General features: G+C 60.4%; 1 protein-coding gene across 11 annotated transcripts in view; it reads right to left on the bottom strand.

Annotated features, from left to right (window-relative positions):
- The window catches only part of SZT2 (SZT2 subunit of KICSTOR complex), a 79346-nt gene that overhangs the window by 8319 nt on the left and 56873 nt on the right, over nt 1-14154 (bottom strand). For all 11 annotated transcript variants that reach the window (XM_045027418.1, XM_045027429.1, XM_045027428.1 and 8 more), the window contains 14 exons: nt 12072-12260; nt 11602-11784; nt 11171-11346; nt 10800-10966; nt 10361-10458; nt 9599-9731; nt 9290-9417; nt 6850-6971; nt 6153-6335; nt 1937-2207; nt 1627-1706; nt 1196-1321; nt 706-908; nt 506-596 (listed from right to left, as the gene is read on the bottom strand). In XM_045027418.1, the coding sequence (XP_044883353.1) occupies nt 506-596; nt 706-908; nt 1196-1321; nt 1627-1706; nt 1937-2207; nt 6153-6335; nt 6850-6971; nt 9290-9417; nt 9599-9731; nt 10361-10458; nt 10800-10966; nt 11171-11346; nt 11602-11784; nt 12072-12260 (2150 nt within the window). The remainder of the gene's footprint in view (nt 1-505; nt 597-705; nt 909-1195; nt 1322-1626; nt 1707-1936; nt 2208-6152; nt 6336-6849; nt 6972-9289; nt 9418-9598; nt 9732-10360; nt 10459-10799; nt 10967-11170; nt 11347-11601; nt 11785-12071; nt 12261-14154) is intronic.

Here is a 14154-nt window from a genome sequence, read left to right as displayed (position 1 = left end):
TCTCGCTTCTGCTCCCAGCCAGCAGAGGAGCCCTCTGCTATGGAGCTCTCCCCCCCAGGTGGGACTGCAGCCACGACCAATTCCCCTCACCGCCACAGACTGGGCTCCTCCAGTCTCCTACAGGCAGGTTTTCCTCATGCAACAAGCAGAGCATCACACTGCATTGTGTGTTACACTATTCACGTGCCCCGTGAGAGGCACCTGGGCCCAGAACACCCCCCCCCCCCCAAGCTGGAGCTCTGGGAGAGGGGATGAATAAGCTGTGGAAGGAGCCCGAAGGGTCAGAACTGCGTCCAGGGACTGGGCAGGGGGCTGCTGGCTTGCAGAAGAGGGTGCTAGATACGGGACGGGCGCGCTGAGAGCATGCCCAAGGGCCCCAGGAGAGGGATGCGTAGAACCTCCAGGATCCCGTGATTGGCTCTGCTTACAGCAGCCTGGTGAGTAGCCAAGAGCAGGCATGTGAGTAGAGCAGTGACCCATGCCTGCCCTAACACTCGGCTCTCACCTTTGGACTCCCATCTGCTTTGGGCTTGTAGGAGAAGGAGCCTCTCCCCTCAGTGCCCAGGAATGCCAGAGCTCGCATCCGGCTCGTGCTACTGCAAAGCAGACAGAACAAAGTCAGCTGACCAGAGTCACCCTGCAAACATGCCCTGCCTGCCCGGGCGTCACTATGCACAAGGGTGGGGGGGTCTGAGTCACACTGACCTGCGGGCGGGTGAGGGGGGCCGCACCTGCACCAGGATGAAACCCATGCTCTGCAGGTACTGGATGTACTGCTGCAGGAAGGCATTGCACATCTCCTGCAGCCAGGGCTCCTCCTTCAGCTTGCAGGGCAGCACCTCTGCCGAGTCGCAGCTGTGGCTCCGGTCCCGCCCCGACGCCGTTGAGTCGCTCGAGCGATGGCGCTTCTGAAAGACAAGGGAGCCGGGGCAGCTAGCACCTGCGGTAGAGAACGGCCAGCAGGCGCTGCCCTGCCCGAGAGGAGAGGGACCTGCTGGCTGATAGCTGCTCAGCTGCTGCCCCCGAGTGCTGGAACAGCTCCGAGGGCCGCCTGACCTAGTGGCCTGGCCCTGCACAGCTGGGGCAGAGCCCCTCCTCCAGCTCTGGGGAAGCTGGCTCCCTCCCTGGGACAAGGCTGCAGCTCAGGCAGGGTGGGCCCCGTCACAGCACAACCCCCACTTGGTGAGTCGCTCACCTTCCCCTCCAGATTCGCCTGCTGGTCGGCCTGGATCTGCTGCCGGAAAGCTGGGTCGAAGAGCAGTGGTGTGGCACAATAGTGAACCAGGCGCGAGGACTGCTTCAGGGTCTCCAGGTCTGCCAGCTGCACAGTACAAGGGGCACAGCTGCAGGGAGGTGGCCCATGCCCCCCCACGGCCCATGGGAGCCCCCTTCTCCCCCAGGCCCATGCTGGGAGTCCTGCCCTTTCAGGGCCAACCCACCTGCCCAGGGGGACCACTGGCTCTGCAACCCTCCCCCCACCAGTCCCAATGCAGGATCCCCCACCCCTGGGGCAACACCTCCCCTCACCCCATGTCCCTATGCCCCCGGCCACCCCTCCACCTGCCCCTGGGGGCAGTGACCATGTCAGAGCGGGGCGGGATGCTCATGCTGATGGGTAGCACTTACACCGATGGGCATGTTGGACTGTGCCGATCTCTGCTGCCACGTCACAAAGAGATTCTCAATCTTCATCTGCTTCTCCAGCTCTGATAGGGAAAGGAGCAGCCATGGGAGCCAGAGCCAGGCCCCTCCCACCGTCCCCCCACATAGAGTGAAGCCTCCAACCCCCCTTGAACTGCGGGCCAGGCTCCCTACACTCCTGCTGGGAGAGGCCAGGGCTGGAAAGCAGGGGAGGCTGAAATGCTGTGGCTGTGAGCACCCCCATCCCCAGAAACCAGTGCCCAGGGCTGGACAAGCTGGGGGGCTCCCCCTTTACCTCTCCTCTCCAGGCTCTTGATTTCCAGGAACTGGGCACCATGCCAAGACACCGGGTCACGTGGCCCCAGCTCTGGGCCGAGGGGGACGCCCTTGAGGGTGGTGACATCTCGCAGAGCCTCGTCGAAGGGCATCATGTCAGGCGGGAAGTGCAGGGACGGCAGGCTGCGCGTGGAGCTGCCGAGCCGGCCTTGCTCCTTGCTGGGGGGAGGACTCGAGCTCCGGATCAGGGCGTCCACCTCCAGGGTGGAGTTCAGGAAGGGGTTTGGCTCCTAGGTAAGCAAGAGACAGCCCCGAGACGCCCCTCACTGCGAGCCTGGGAAAGCCCCTGAACGCCCCTCTAGACCTTGCCCAACAGCCTAGTCCCAGGGCTCTGCCCAGTCCTACTTCTAAGGTGCCCCTGCCATAGGCAGCGGATTCCCCAGCCTGGCATGGCCCATCCCTCCCACCAGGGGCGGCTCTAGGTTTTTTGCTGCCCCAAGCAAAAAAAAATTTGGCTGCCCCCACCCCAGCCCTGGGCTCTTCCCCCACCCCCACCCCAGCTCTAGGCTCTCCCCCCCACCTGACCCGCACCCCCCCCCGCCGCCCCAGCCCTGGGCTCTCCCCCATCCTCCCCACCCCCACCCCAGCTCTAGGCTCTCCCCCCACCTGACCCGCACCCCCCCCCCCCGCCGCCCCAGCCCTGGGCTCTCCCCCACCCTCCCCACCCCCACCCCAGCTCTAGGCTCTCCCCCCACCTGACCCGACCCCCCCGCCGCCCCAGCCCTGGGCTCTCCCCCACCCTCCCCACCCCCACCCCAGCTCTAGGCTCTCCCCCCCACCTGACCCGCACCCCCCCCGCCGCCCCAGCCCTGGGCTCTCCCCCCACCCCCTGCCACCTGCACCCTCCTTCTGCCCCAGCCCTGGATCACTGGTAACTCGCTCCCAGGGTGGGTCATTCAGCAGGAATTTTGGATGTGCACAGAACACAGACGGGATTGGTTTCCATGTGGTTACAGAACTGCAGTAAAGTGGAACAATTTTCAGCTTGTGTGATTGGAGGATATCTGGATGCATATTATAAGACTGTCCTACATAAATGAGGAAAAGTTGAGGTGCCTTTATTATTCTTTTGTTCCACTCTTTCTTTCTATGGGGAATTTGCCAATGCAATATCACTGTCTTCCTTAAACAAACAAAACTTAAAAAAAAAAAGTCAATGGCTGTTGAAAATAGCAATTCCAGTCCTAAAAACCACTGGGAAGCATTTCTTGCTCAATTTTATCCTACTTTTTCTACAGCAAATTACAGGGGATCAGTATATTTGATTTGGGAGAAATGAAGTAACAGCTGCCCAAACTCAGCTTGAGCACTCCTGAATTTTGAGGTGTTCAAATCTGGAAGGCAGGTGCTAGATTCCCTTTCTGAATATTAGCTACATCTGGAAAGGAAAAGTCAATTTCTGCTTCCATGGCTCAGAAGTGGAAATCCTCCTACGTGCCTGGTACTGTATCTAAAGCTGCCCAGGTCCAGAGCCTCCCCTCCCTTACTTTTCATTTTAAATTCTAGTGGGATCCACGTACCTCCCTTGCCAGGCTTCAGATAGAGGGGGGCACTGTCCATTTAGTCCACCCAATTCCTTCTTTGAGGGCTGCAAGGTGGGGTCACACCAGTATCCCTAATCCAGTCTGGGGATGTCTTCTGAAGGGGATATCTGGGGCAAAGCCTTCTACTCCTTGGGCACACTTGTTCCCCATTCACAGTGCCACCCCGCTCTAGCAGTGAGCTCTCCGTTCACAGCAAGCTGCAGCATGAGGTTTCAACTACCATACTCCCTCCCACCCTCTTTCTTGTTGATAGCGGCCAAGGGAATGCTGGGAAATGTAGTTCTTTCCCTGCTCCAGGGCTGGCTCTATAGGCAGGGAACTAACCAAGGAACTACAGCTCCCAGGGCCCCCTGTTGGTTCTCAGCTCCCAGGCTGGATCCCTGCCGGCTGCCGACCCTGCGAATGGGCTGCCCCAAGCAGCTGCTTGCTTTGCTGGTGCCTAGAGCCGCCTCTGCCTCCCACTTTCATGCCCTTGGCCCCTGCTGCTGTGATTAACTGTACCCGAACTGCAAGTAAGTGAAAGTTCATAAGAACCAGTTGGTGGGAAAAGGTGCCAAAGGCAGACGCGCTGAATTAGTCCCAACAAAAGGGCCTCCGAATAGAACTTGAGGACTGCATTAAGGTCACGCATGGTGAACAAGAACAGGGTGGGATCAGAAATCAATGGACCAAAATTGATATGTTGGATGTTAGGTCTAATTGTTGACCAAAACAATGAGGAAATGAGCTATTCCACCCATTGCTCCCTTCAGCAGGGTCTTAAAAAGAAAAAAAAAGAGTGTGATGGAATGCACCCTGGATTCACACTAGTGTAGTCATCTGTGTACGGAACAGGCCTGGTGAGGTATCACTTGAAAACTAATAACTTGCTGGTCAGTAATATCATGATGAAACGCATGTAGCAACATGACACGTAAACGTATGAACATGAGTTGGAATCATGACTGACGTGTGTTTACCAGACAAGTCTGAGGAATGGGTAAACGGGTTTCTCAAAGACAATGGACAAGTTGCAATGAATCCTGTGGCACCTTATAGACTAACAGACGTTTTAGAGCATGAGCTTTCGTGGGTGAATACCCACTTCGTTGGATGCAAGTTGACGCTTCTAGCCAGGTGTCACCGAAGTTGATGGGCCATCACTAAAGCTGCGAGTTCGTCACAGAAGTAACAGAATCCATGACTTCCTGGGACTGCTGGGACTTCTGCAGTGATCATTACAGCTGATCCGGGGGCCACCTGAGCAGCTCTGGCAGCCCCTGGGTCAGCCGCACTGGCCGCTGCTGGGGCAGTCTCAGGTCACCACACCCCACCCCAGCAGGAATTTCGGTGTGGGAGGAGGCGGCTCAGGGCTGGGGCAGGAGGTTGGGGTGCAGGAGGGGGTGAGGGCTCCAGCTGGCGCTTACCTCAGGGACTCCCCGGAAGTGGCGACATGTCCCTCCCTCGGCTACTAGAAACGGAGGAGCAGCCAGGTGGCTCCATGCACTGCCTCCACCTGCAGGCGCTGCTCCCACAGCTCCCATTGGCTGCAGTTTCTGGCCAATGGGCGCCACTAAGCCAGTGCACAGAGACCCCTGGCCACGCCTCTGCCTAGGAGCTAAGGGACATGTCGCTTCTTCCAGAGAGCCGCTCGGAGCCAGGTAGGAACCCTGCCAGCCCCGCCAACGCCCCCCAGCAACAGCGGGGATCCCCCCCGAGCTCCCAAGATTTAGTCAGGGGTATATTAGTACAAGTAATGGACAGGTCACAGGCCATGAATTTTTGTTTACTGACAGTGACCTGACCATGACTTTTACTAAAAATACCCGTGACTAAAACGTAGCCTACGCCATCACCTCTCAAGCAGTCATTCTTTCTTCCTGACCCCCTTCCTTGCCAAACAGATTCTGCATCTTAGCAAACAGCATGAAACCTCTTTCCCACCAGACTCCATGTCTCCTTTCTCTGAGCCCAAAAGATCTTTATCTAGGGGTCACTCTCCGGAAAATGAACTTCAAAGGGAGACTGACCTATAAAGGTGAGGGACAAAACCACCCCAAGTTCTCTCTCTCTCTTCATGTAAGAGAGCAGAAAAAGAGCCACCGACCTTAGGAGCAGAGCCTGACCTGAAACTTGGTCAGCATCGCTACTGAAAACCTGTGGTAAGAATTTCACCTTGAACCAAGGCTAGTTTAAGGTTAGAATGTGTTTTATCTATTTCTCTTGTAACCACTTCTGGCTTTAACGCCTCATTACTGGTACTGACTTCAAATCCGATCTTCTGTTGTTAAAGACACTGGTTTTATTCCTTAATCAAAATTAGTCCCATGCTGTGAGCTCTGGGGGTAGCTCCACTGCAGGCGGCAAGCTGCTCTATGTTGTTCCCATGCAGGAACAAGGGACCTATCCGGACTGCCCAGAATAGCACACACATTTCTGGGGGGGAATTCGGGACTGGGAGTGTGTTGGGGTCACCTGACAGGTAGTAACCAAGGCTGCTGGGAGCCAGCGTGTGCCTTGCGTTTGCGGACTGGCTCTGGGTTAGAATTGACGAACAGAACTGTGGCTGTACACAGACACTCGTGGTGACCTGTGAGCGGCCCAGGTGGGCGCTACAGCAGTAAAGCATTGTGGGGCTGGCAGTGCCATTACCTGCTTGCTGTCCTCATGCCAGGGTGTGTCCAGGTAGCAGTAGTGGTGGAAGAGCCCCAGTTTCTGGCTGAGGAGGCAATGCACGATGTGGGAGCGGGCGTTCTGCCACTGCAGCAGGCGGGTGAGTGAGCTGTTCAAGGAGCTGCCCAGGTCCGGGGACCAGTTGTAGGTGTAGAGCATCAGCTAGAGGGGAAGGGAGCTGGTGAGAGCTCTGCTGGGGGGGGGAGCGGGGGGCACCAGCTGAGCCATGGCCAGGCCGCTGTCACTCAAGAGCCTACGGGCTGCTGCTGCTACACCCCCAGCCAGCTTCCCCTACAGGATGGATGGGGGGCACAGCACCACCTCAGCGCCCAGCTGATCACCACGGTGATGTGTCCTGGTGTTCACACCTGCTCTGCAGCATGAGGGCCCAACGCTGCTGACTGCAAGGCGCCTGGGAGCACAGGCTGGCCCTGGGCCCTTGGGAACAATGGCCGTTATCAGCATGCCCGTCCAGACGGGGTGGCAGCACCAGGCCACAGAAAGACCACGGGGTTTGCCGTGCAAGGGCAGACAGGGAGGCAGCTGCCCAGCACTGCCCTGGCTCGGCTGCCTGCTCTGCCCCACCTCACTGTTACACAGGGCCCTGTGAGGAGCCAGGCCCTCACCCACAGGCCTGCCCGGAGAGGCTGCAGGGCCAGGCTGGATTTGTGCCCACCTTCTTGTCGAGGATCTCCAGGAGAAGGAATCTCTGCCGTGGGGCCAGTGAGGGGCTGGAGTCGGAGCCCTTCTCAGTCAAGCTCAGCTCCACGGCCTCGAAGTGCTGGAGCCCCTTGTGGGCTGAAAGAGACCAGAGAGAAACACCATGTGCCTTCCTGCTGATCACTGCCCGTACTCTGCAGGGAGGCGTCGGCAGGACCCTGGGCACCACAGGCCCCCTGTTCTCAGGAAGGAGGCCCATGACAGCAACTAGCCAGGACCCAGCTTGAGCGTATCAGCGCTGCAGCCTGCCAAGACACAGCTGGCCAGGAGGGCTGCACCCTAGGTTCCAGCCTAATCCCCAACCACACGTGCCAGCGCACGCCCCACCCTCAGCACTGAGATCCCAGAGCGACTTGGCAAAGTTGGCCCAGGCCCATGCTGGGCTGCAGTGTTCTGTGCCCATGTCTGATACCCATTCCGCTCCCAGAGGTGGGTACATTTCAGTGGGTATGTAGGGAACGATCAAACGTTGAGTGCCACCAAGCTGTAAGGAGCACTCCCCTTGTGCTCCCCAGCCCTGTCTGCCAGGCCGGTCCCCAAAGCAGCCACTAAGGAGCAGCATAGCCCGGGCCCGTGATGCTGCCATGCCAAGTCCAGGGTGGAGCCAAGGCCCCCTCCCCTCATCCAGTCCTGAGCCAAAGATGGGCCCGGGGCACATCCCTGACTCCAGGCAGGGCTAAGGCGGAGAGTCAGGCAAGACAGGAGCAGGGCTCGGGTCAGGCTGGCACCATGCAGTGCCACCTCTCCCATGCGGCTCTCATTTGCCACTCTCAGCTTGTAGGAAACCTCAGTGCCATGACACCTGTGCAGCTGCTGCGGAAAGGGGTCTGCACAGCGCAAAGGGGTTAGTGCCTCTGCCTGCGATAATCACGGAGACATCAGCATTGCTCACTCTTTCACCCCCCATGCGAGCAGGTCACAGACCTGTGCAATTTACAGCAGGTGCCCACATTCTGGAGCCACGAGTGAATGGCGCTGGAAAGCCGTTTTATTTTTCCCCAGCCAAGGTGCCAGGCCCAGGGGCATGAGCACACCCCACCCTGGGGAACCCAGGGCAGCTTTGGGCACTGCGCATTCTGTGTGCAACATCTGCCACGAGCAGCACCAGGCTGGTGGACACTCCTCGTCGGCGCTTACTTTTTGGGTGTGGCTTGGAAGAGTGCCCTGCAGGAGTGAAGGTGTGCAGCTGCAAAGTGCCCAGCCGGGGCCTGGAGCCCACCCTGAGGGCTGGAGGGGAGCTGATGGCAAAACCTGCTCAGGCCACTGTACAGCCACTGGCCTTGGCCCTTCTCGGGAAGCAGATGTGGTTTCTAGTCAGGAACATCAGGCCTCATCTGCCCTGGCTCCGTCAGGGTCTTGGGCACATGATGGGAGGGTCAAACCCTTCCCGAAGAGCTTTCCTGCAGAGTGCATGAGCTGAACACCAGTGTTGGCAGCTTCACCCCTGGGTGCTGGTATGGTCAGAGCCCCAGAGCTCTGCAGCCAGCCAGAAACCAGGCTGGAATTTTAATGGGGAGGACTGGACCCCAGGTGCACATACACCCACCCGCTCACCGAGCAGCAGCCCCCCGAGATTCTCTCAGTGGAGGATGAAGTTTTGATAGAGCCGATGCTGGAGGAGTTCCTCTTGCTCCTCTCCACATTCTGCTGAGCACCAGCTCCGAGCCTGTCTCGCTGGCACCTCACTCTGTCCCACATGGGGACTAAGGGCAGAATCCCCACGGGAGGCCAGCCAGGGTGGGCATCGTCTGAGCCAGCTAACCACTCTGATGAAGCAGCAGCATGTCTGGGACCAGCACAGCGTGTTCCCAGGGGCGCTAGCTCGTCCCTCCCTGCAGTCCCTGTAGGGCCTGTCTGTGAGGAAGAGGAATGGGCCTGGCCTTCCCTTCTCCGTACGGCGCACCACCCCTCGCTGTGCTGAGAGATTCTGGCAAAGCAGAGACAGGCTAAAACTCCTCGGGAGGCCCTGGCCCAGGAGTTACCCTCTGCTTAGCCACTGCACATTGCTCTGGGCTGGAGCAGCCGCCTGGTGCCAGCCTGAGGGGTGCATGGCACAGCCTGCACCACACGCATTGCCTGGAGTGTGTCACAGAGCAATGGCTCCTCCTGGAGAATGTGCCACGTGGCGTGTTCAGTGTGACACAGGCGGACTGGGAGAGGGGAACTGCTCCTTGGGGTAGAGCCTGTACTGCCCAAGCCTGAGTCCCACCTGGGGGAACCCCCTGGGGTGAGACAAGTCAGACAGGGGCCACGAGCAAGTCTGAGAACAAATGCCTTGTGGGCATGGAGCTGGGCACAAGAAGTTTCTGCCTGGGCACCTGCCCTCTCCCAACACTGCTTGCTTGGGGCCCCCTTGGCAGCCCCCCCAGAATGCCTGCACCCGGCCCCGCACTCACCCTGCTCAGTTTTGTAGCGCCACTGGTGGAAGTTGCGTCCCAGCAGGATGAAATGTCTGATGGCTGCAGGCCGAGGACTGGAGCTCTGATGGGGGTTATATGGAAGGAAGGTGGCACCCTGAGGGCAGCTGCAAGGGAGAGCACCACAGAGAGCATTGGCCGCCAGGAGCCGCCCCACCCAATACCTGCCAGCTGCAACAGGGAGCCTGGCAGCGACCCCCCACCCTACCTCCCAGCCGAGCTCAGGGCAGCCGACTCCTTGGGCCCTTCTCCCAACCCCACGGCCGATCCCCCCGGTGCGACACTCACCAGTGCTGCTGGAACACCTTGAGAGTGGTGTCGCTCGCCAGGGCCGTGACCAGGCTCACCACCTCCTCCAGGATGGAGGAGAGCAGGAAGCGGGAGACGATCTCCACCGAGCACTGCTGCACCGAAGGACACCCTGCCCCACCCAGGAGAAGCGGCATGAGCCACAGACATACCCAGCTACAAAAGCAGCCTGCTGGGAGCAGAGGGAACTGGCCTCCTGCCGGTTTCTCAGAGAGTGTTCGTAAGTACCCTAGTGGGGATGCACTTGGCAGAGCCAGAGGGCATGGACTGGGAGGAGCTGCGAGGATCTCAGGCAGGTATTCCAAAGGCACAGTTCTCCTCTGTGGAGCTGGACAGTGCCCGAATCTCCAGCCCACGGTGTGGGGCCTGCGCTCTGGCCTCTTTCCTCTGGCAGGTGCCCTGTGGCTGCAGATGCCTAGCAGCTTCTCCAATATCGAGCCCTCCTGATGGGCTGGGGAGAGTGACCAGGTCTCCCAGGCTGATGTGTTCAGCACTAGGCACTGGCTGGCCAGCGCAGGGCCATCGGTCGGAGGCCGTGTTACTGCTTATGCCATACCCCGGGCACATGGTGCCTTTAAGGAAACAAACAGCACCTACATGCTGGGTTAGAGGCACAGGGCAGGGTCAGCGTGGGCCAGAGGAAGGAATGGTTACACAGGGATTACTGGCAAAGCTTCGGGGAGAAGAGCCCCATTCCAGCCCCATCCTCGGAGGCAGGGGAGATGGGCCCGTGGTACATACCCAGCCGACTCATGAACGCCATCCACTGCCGGCAGGTCTGACTGAAGAGCGGGTGCATGGTGCCCACCTCCCCTTCCTGGAGCTGGCAGACTTGGCGCCTGTGGGAGCAGGGCACTAGTTATGCAGCCGAGGCCAGAGACGGACGTCGGGGCAGCACAAAGCAGAAGCTAGAGGGATGAGTGAATGTGGTGCCTGCCCGCCACCGGCACATATGATGTCTGGTCACTCCTTGTCCATGCGCAATGCCCGTGTGGGTCACCACAAGCCTCGGGCCCAGTGGGCCAAAGCCCCTCTTGCTCAGAGTCCTGCCACGCACACAGCAGCAGCAGCAAGGGCAGCCAGACGCGGTGCGGAGCCGGCCGGCCGGCCGCGGGGACAGCCGGCCGGCCGGCCGCGGGGACAGCCGGCCGGCCGTGCAGGGAGCGCTGGGGGCACTTGCCTCTGGGCCTGCTCCAGCTCGGCCGTGGCGGAAGCACGCTCCTGGCTCAGATGCTGCTTGACGCTCTCCGTCTTGTGGCGGCGCCGGGTGCGACTCTCCTCTGGCCGCTCCAGCACGATGTCATCAGTGGTTTTGGGGCTGCCCAGCTCCGAAGTGTCAGCCTTACTCTGGAGGGAGGGGGCACGAGAGGGGGTGGAGAGGGGCAAAGCTCTGACCTCCCCTTGCCCACCCATCCCAGCTGACTTCCAGCTGTAGGCCCATCCCCCCGCACTGCCATCCCAGCATAGCCAGTTCCTCCCTTCCCAGGCCACGCTGTGACCCCAGCCCCGGGGCTGAGCACCCCGCTACAGCCCACGTCCCTCTGACAGTACCAGCATGTCCCAGAAGCTCCGGCGCCCCATCTTGTTTGTGGGTGTGACTGGCTCGCCAGAGCTAGAGCTGGGGGCTGAGGTGAAGTGCAGAGGGGGTGGGGGCACTCTACTGGCACCAGCACTGCCCGCAGGAAGAGCCAGCCCCTTGGTCTCCGACACGGTCCTCCTGAGGCCTCCTGCAGACAGAGTGCACATCAGAACCTGGACGGAGGCTGTGGACCCAGCGCCGGAGCAGCCTCCCCATGGAGCCAGATCTCTCTGGCCAGGGGGAAGGGGCCAGTCTCCCACTGGCTCCTGGGCTGGGGCCCATCCTACCCCCTTGGGCTCCAGGACACAGCTAGCTGGGGGTCCTGGCCCCACAGCTGCCCGTGGCGAGAAGACCCAGAAGAGACCCCACAGCCAGATGGCAGCAATCCTGCCCCAGAGCTTACCCCCACTGCCTAGCTCCTCCAGCGGGCAGGCGGCCTCCACGCAGAGTGGGGCTGGCAGCACTCGGAACTCCATGACTGCGTCGCACAGGGCATGGCGCACGGCGCTGCGGAGCTTCTCGGACAGCTGCAGGGGGCTGATGTTCCCTTTCTCCCAGACGTCCAAGCGCACCAGGGTGCAGGCAGCTGTGGGAAGAGGGTAGTCACCAGAGCTGCATGGCCCCTGCAGAGGGATGATACCTCCCCCTCCCCAAGCTCAGAGACACCCACTGCTACACGATGTCCTCTCCCCTGGGCACAGCAGGCCCTCCTCAGCTCCAGCGAGCCATCCTGGGGACATGGCTGGAGGGGCTCCCCACCCAGCCTCCCCACAGAGCCTTGAGCCCACTGTCCACGGTGCCCAGAGCTCCCCCATCAGGCTGCAGCTCCTGCCCAGGCTCAGCGGCTCCAGTACAGAACATGCGCACTCCCACCTGGTTTGAGGGTGCCAGGTTCAGCATGGTGCCTGCTGACTGCAGTGAGGCTCTCGAAGTCTGCATCCTGCAGCAGGTCTGTGCCAGGCAGGGACGGGGGCAGCTTCAGGGAACTAGACCGTTCCCAGTGTGCCAGTGAGAGGGGGCTGCCGTGCTCATCCACGAATGACAGAGCAATGCACGCAATTCCTGCAGGAGAGGAGAGCCCGAGTGACTGTGTGTCAACCCTGCACTGGACACCCCCAGCCCACAGGGACTCTGGGCCCTTGCCGAGAGCTGCCACTGCAGCCAGTGCCCACAGCCAACAGAGGAATGCAGCTGGGTCTGTCCTGCTGCCACTCTAGCATTCCCACACTTATACAGCTGCACAGGAGTGCCTGGTGCAGACTGACAGGGTCCCTGGCCTAGGCGAGCAGAGGGGATGGGCTGCAGATGCTCACATGATGCCTGGAGGAGGTGTGTGTGGGTCATGTACCCATCATGCTGCATTTGTATTGTTGGCTTGGTGCAAGGAGTCCAGCTATGCTGCCCTCAAACCCCCCACCCCAAATGCTGCACCAGCTCCCCCCTGCCCTTCAGTGTGCTCCTGGACGTCCCCGCAGCATTCTGGCTAGGACATGCCCTCCCCACTCCTGGGGCAGGGCTCTGGTGTCCTTGCTCCTCTCCATGCCAGCATCCAACACTCGTCAGTAGCCCCTTTTGGGCCAGCACAGTGGTGCAGGACCTGTAGCTCCTGGTGGTGATGCTGGGAAGGCCTCAGGCCTGCAGCCTCACTCTGAAGAGCTGAGCCTTAGCCTGGGGTTTTACCCCCTCCGGGACCCACCCTGCAGGGGCAGACAGAGTGAGGGGTGCGGGGCATAAAGCAGTTAGTTCTTTGTACGGCAGGAGCCAGACCCTCGATCGGCCCCACTGTGCCACACACAGCCAGAGGCCTCGTCCCCAGGGGTCTGCAGTCTCCATCGGGACGAGTGGGAGAGAGGCAGCAGCAGCAACAGGTGACACAGCCCAGCCCTGGGACCATAACTCAGGCACCCAACCCCACGCTGTGCTTCCCAGTGCAGCTCTCCCAACAGCCAGAGCGGCAGCACCACGCTTATTTTGTGGATAGCAGCCCATGCAGGAAGCGCCGGTGCAGGAAAGGAGGCCAAGAGCACTGTGTCCACTGCACACATCGTCCTGTGTGGGGTCCCCACACTGCTGTGTCTCTGGACATGGAGCTGGCCCCCATGGACCATCAGGAGGGCCCTGGCAACTGGGAGAGGGTGCGGGGAAGTTGGCTGGGTAAGGACAAGATCTCTCCTAGGGGCAGTATGCGCAAGGTGGCCCAGGAACCTGCACTTAAGGGCACTGAGACAGGCAAAAAGCAACAGAGTCCTGTGGCACCTTATAGACTAAGAGACGTACTGGAGCATGAGCTTTCGTGGGTGAATACCCACTTCGTCAGACCTATTCACCCACGAAAGCTCATGCTCCAATGCATCTGTTAGTCTACAAGGTGCCACAGGACTCTCTCTTGCTTTTTACAGATCCAGACTAACACGGCTCCCCCTCTGATACTTGAGGCAGGCAAGTCACCACACAGCTGCTGGCACGTGAACACACACAGGACCCATGCACTAGGTGTGCCAGTTACATGTCAGCAACAGTGGCCATCACAGGGGCCGCCAGGGCCCTGCCCCAATCCATCTCACAGGAGGGTAACGCTCTCCCCTGCAGAGCGCAGAAAGTCACTCTCATGGGTGCCAGCGACCCAGCTGGGACAGTGGGTCACCAGGTCTGCCCATCACCCAGGGAGGGCAGCAGGTGGCCGGGGCCTGCCCCCACTCAGCACTGGAGGCAGTGACCCCTTTTCCGGGGGCGGGGGATGCTTTCAGCGGAGCAGGAGTCAGCGGCTCGGCAGGGTTTTATCTTCCTCGGGGGCTGGGCTCCCCCAGCCCATTTCACCCCATTAGCGCTGCACCTCAGACTGTGCTGGGCCACTTCCCCTGGGGGAGGGGGCACAAAGGAAGGTGAAGAGAAGCAAGCGGTGCCCCCTGCTACACACACTCCAGAGCGCAGCGCCCACCTTGGCAGCCCAGGGAGG

Source organism: Mauremys mutica, chromosome 8 (assembly GCF_020497125.1).
Source record: "Mauremys mutica isolate MM-2020 ecotype Southern chromosome 8, ASM2049712v1, whole genome shotgun sequence".
Classification (NCBI taxonomy): Eukaryota; Metazoa; Chordata; order Testudines; family Geoemydidae; genus Mauremys; species Mauremys mutica.
This window is presented reverse-complemented; position numbering and strand designations above follow the sequence as displayed.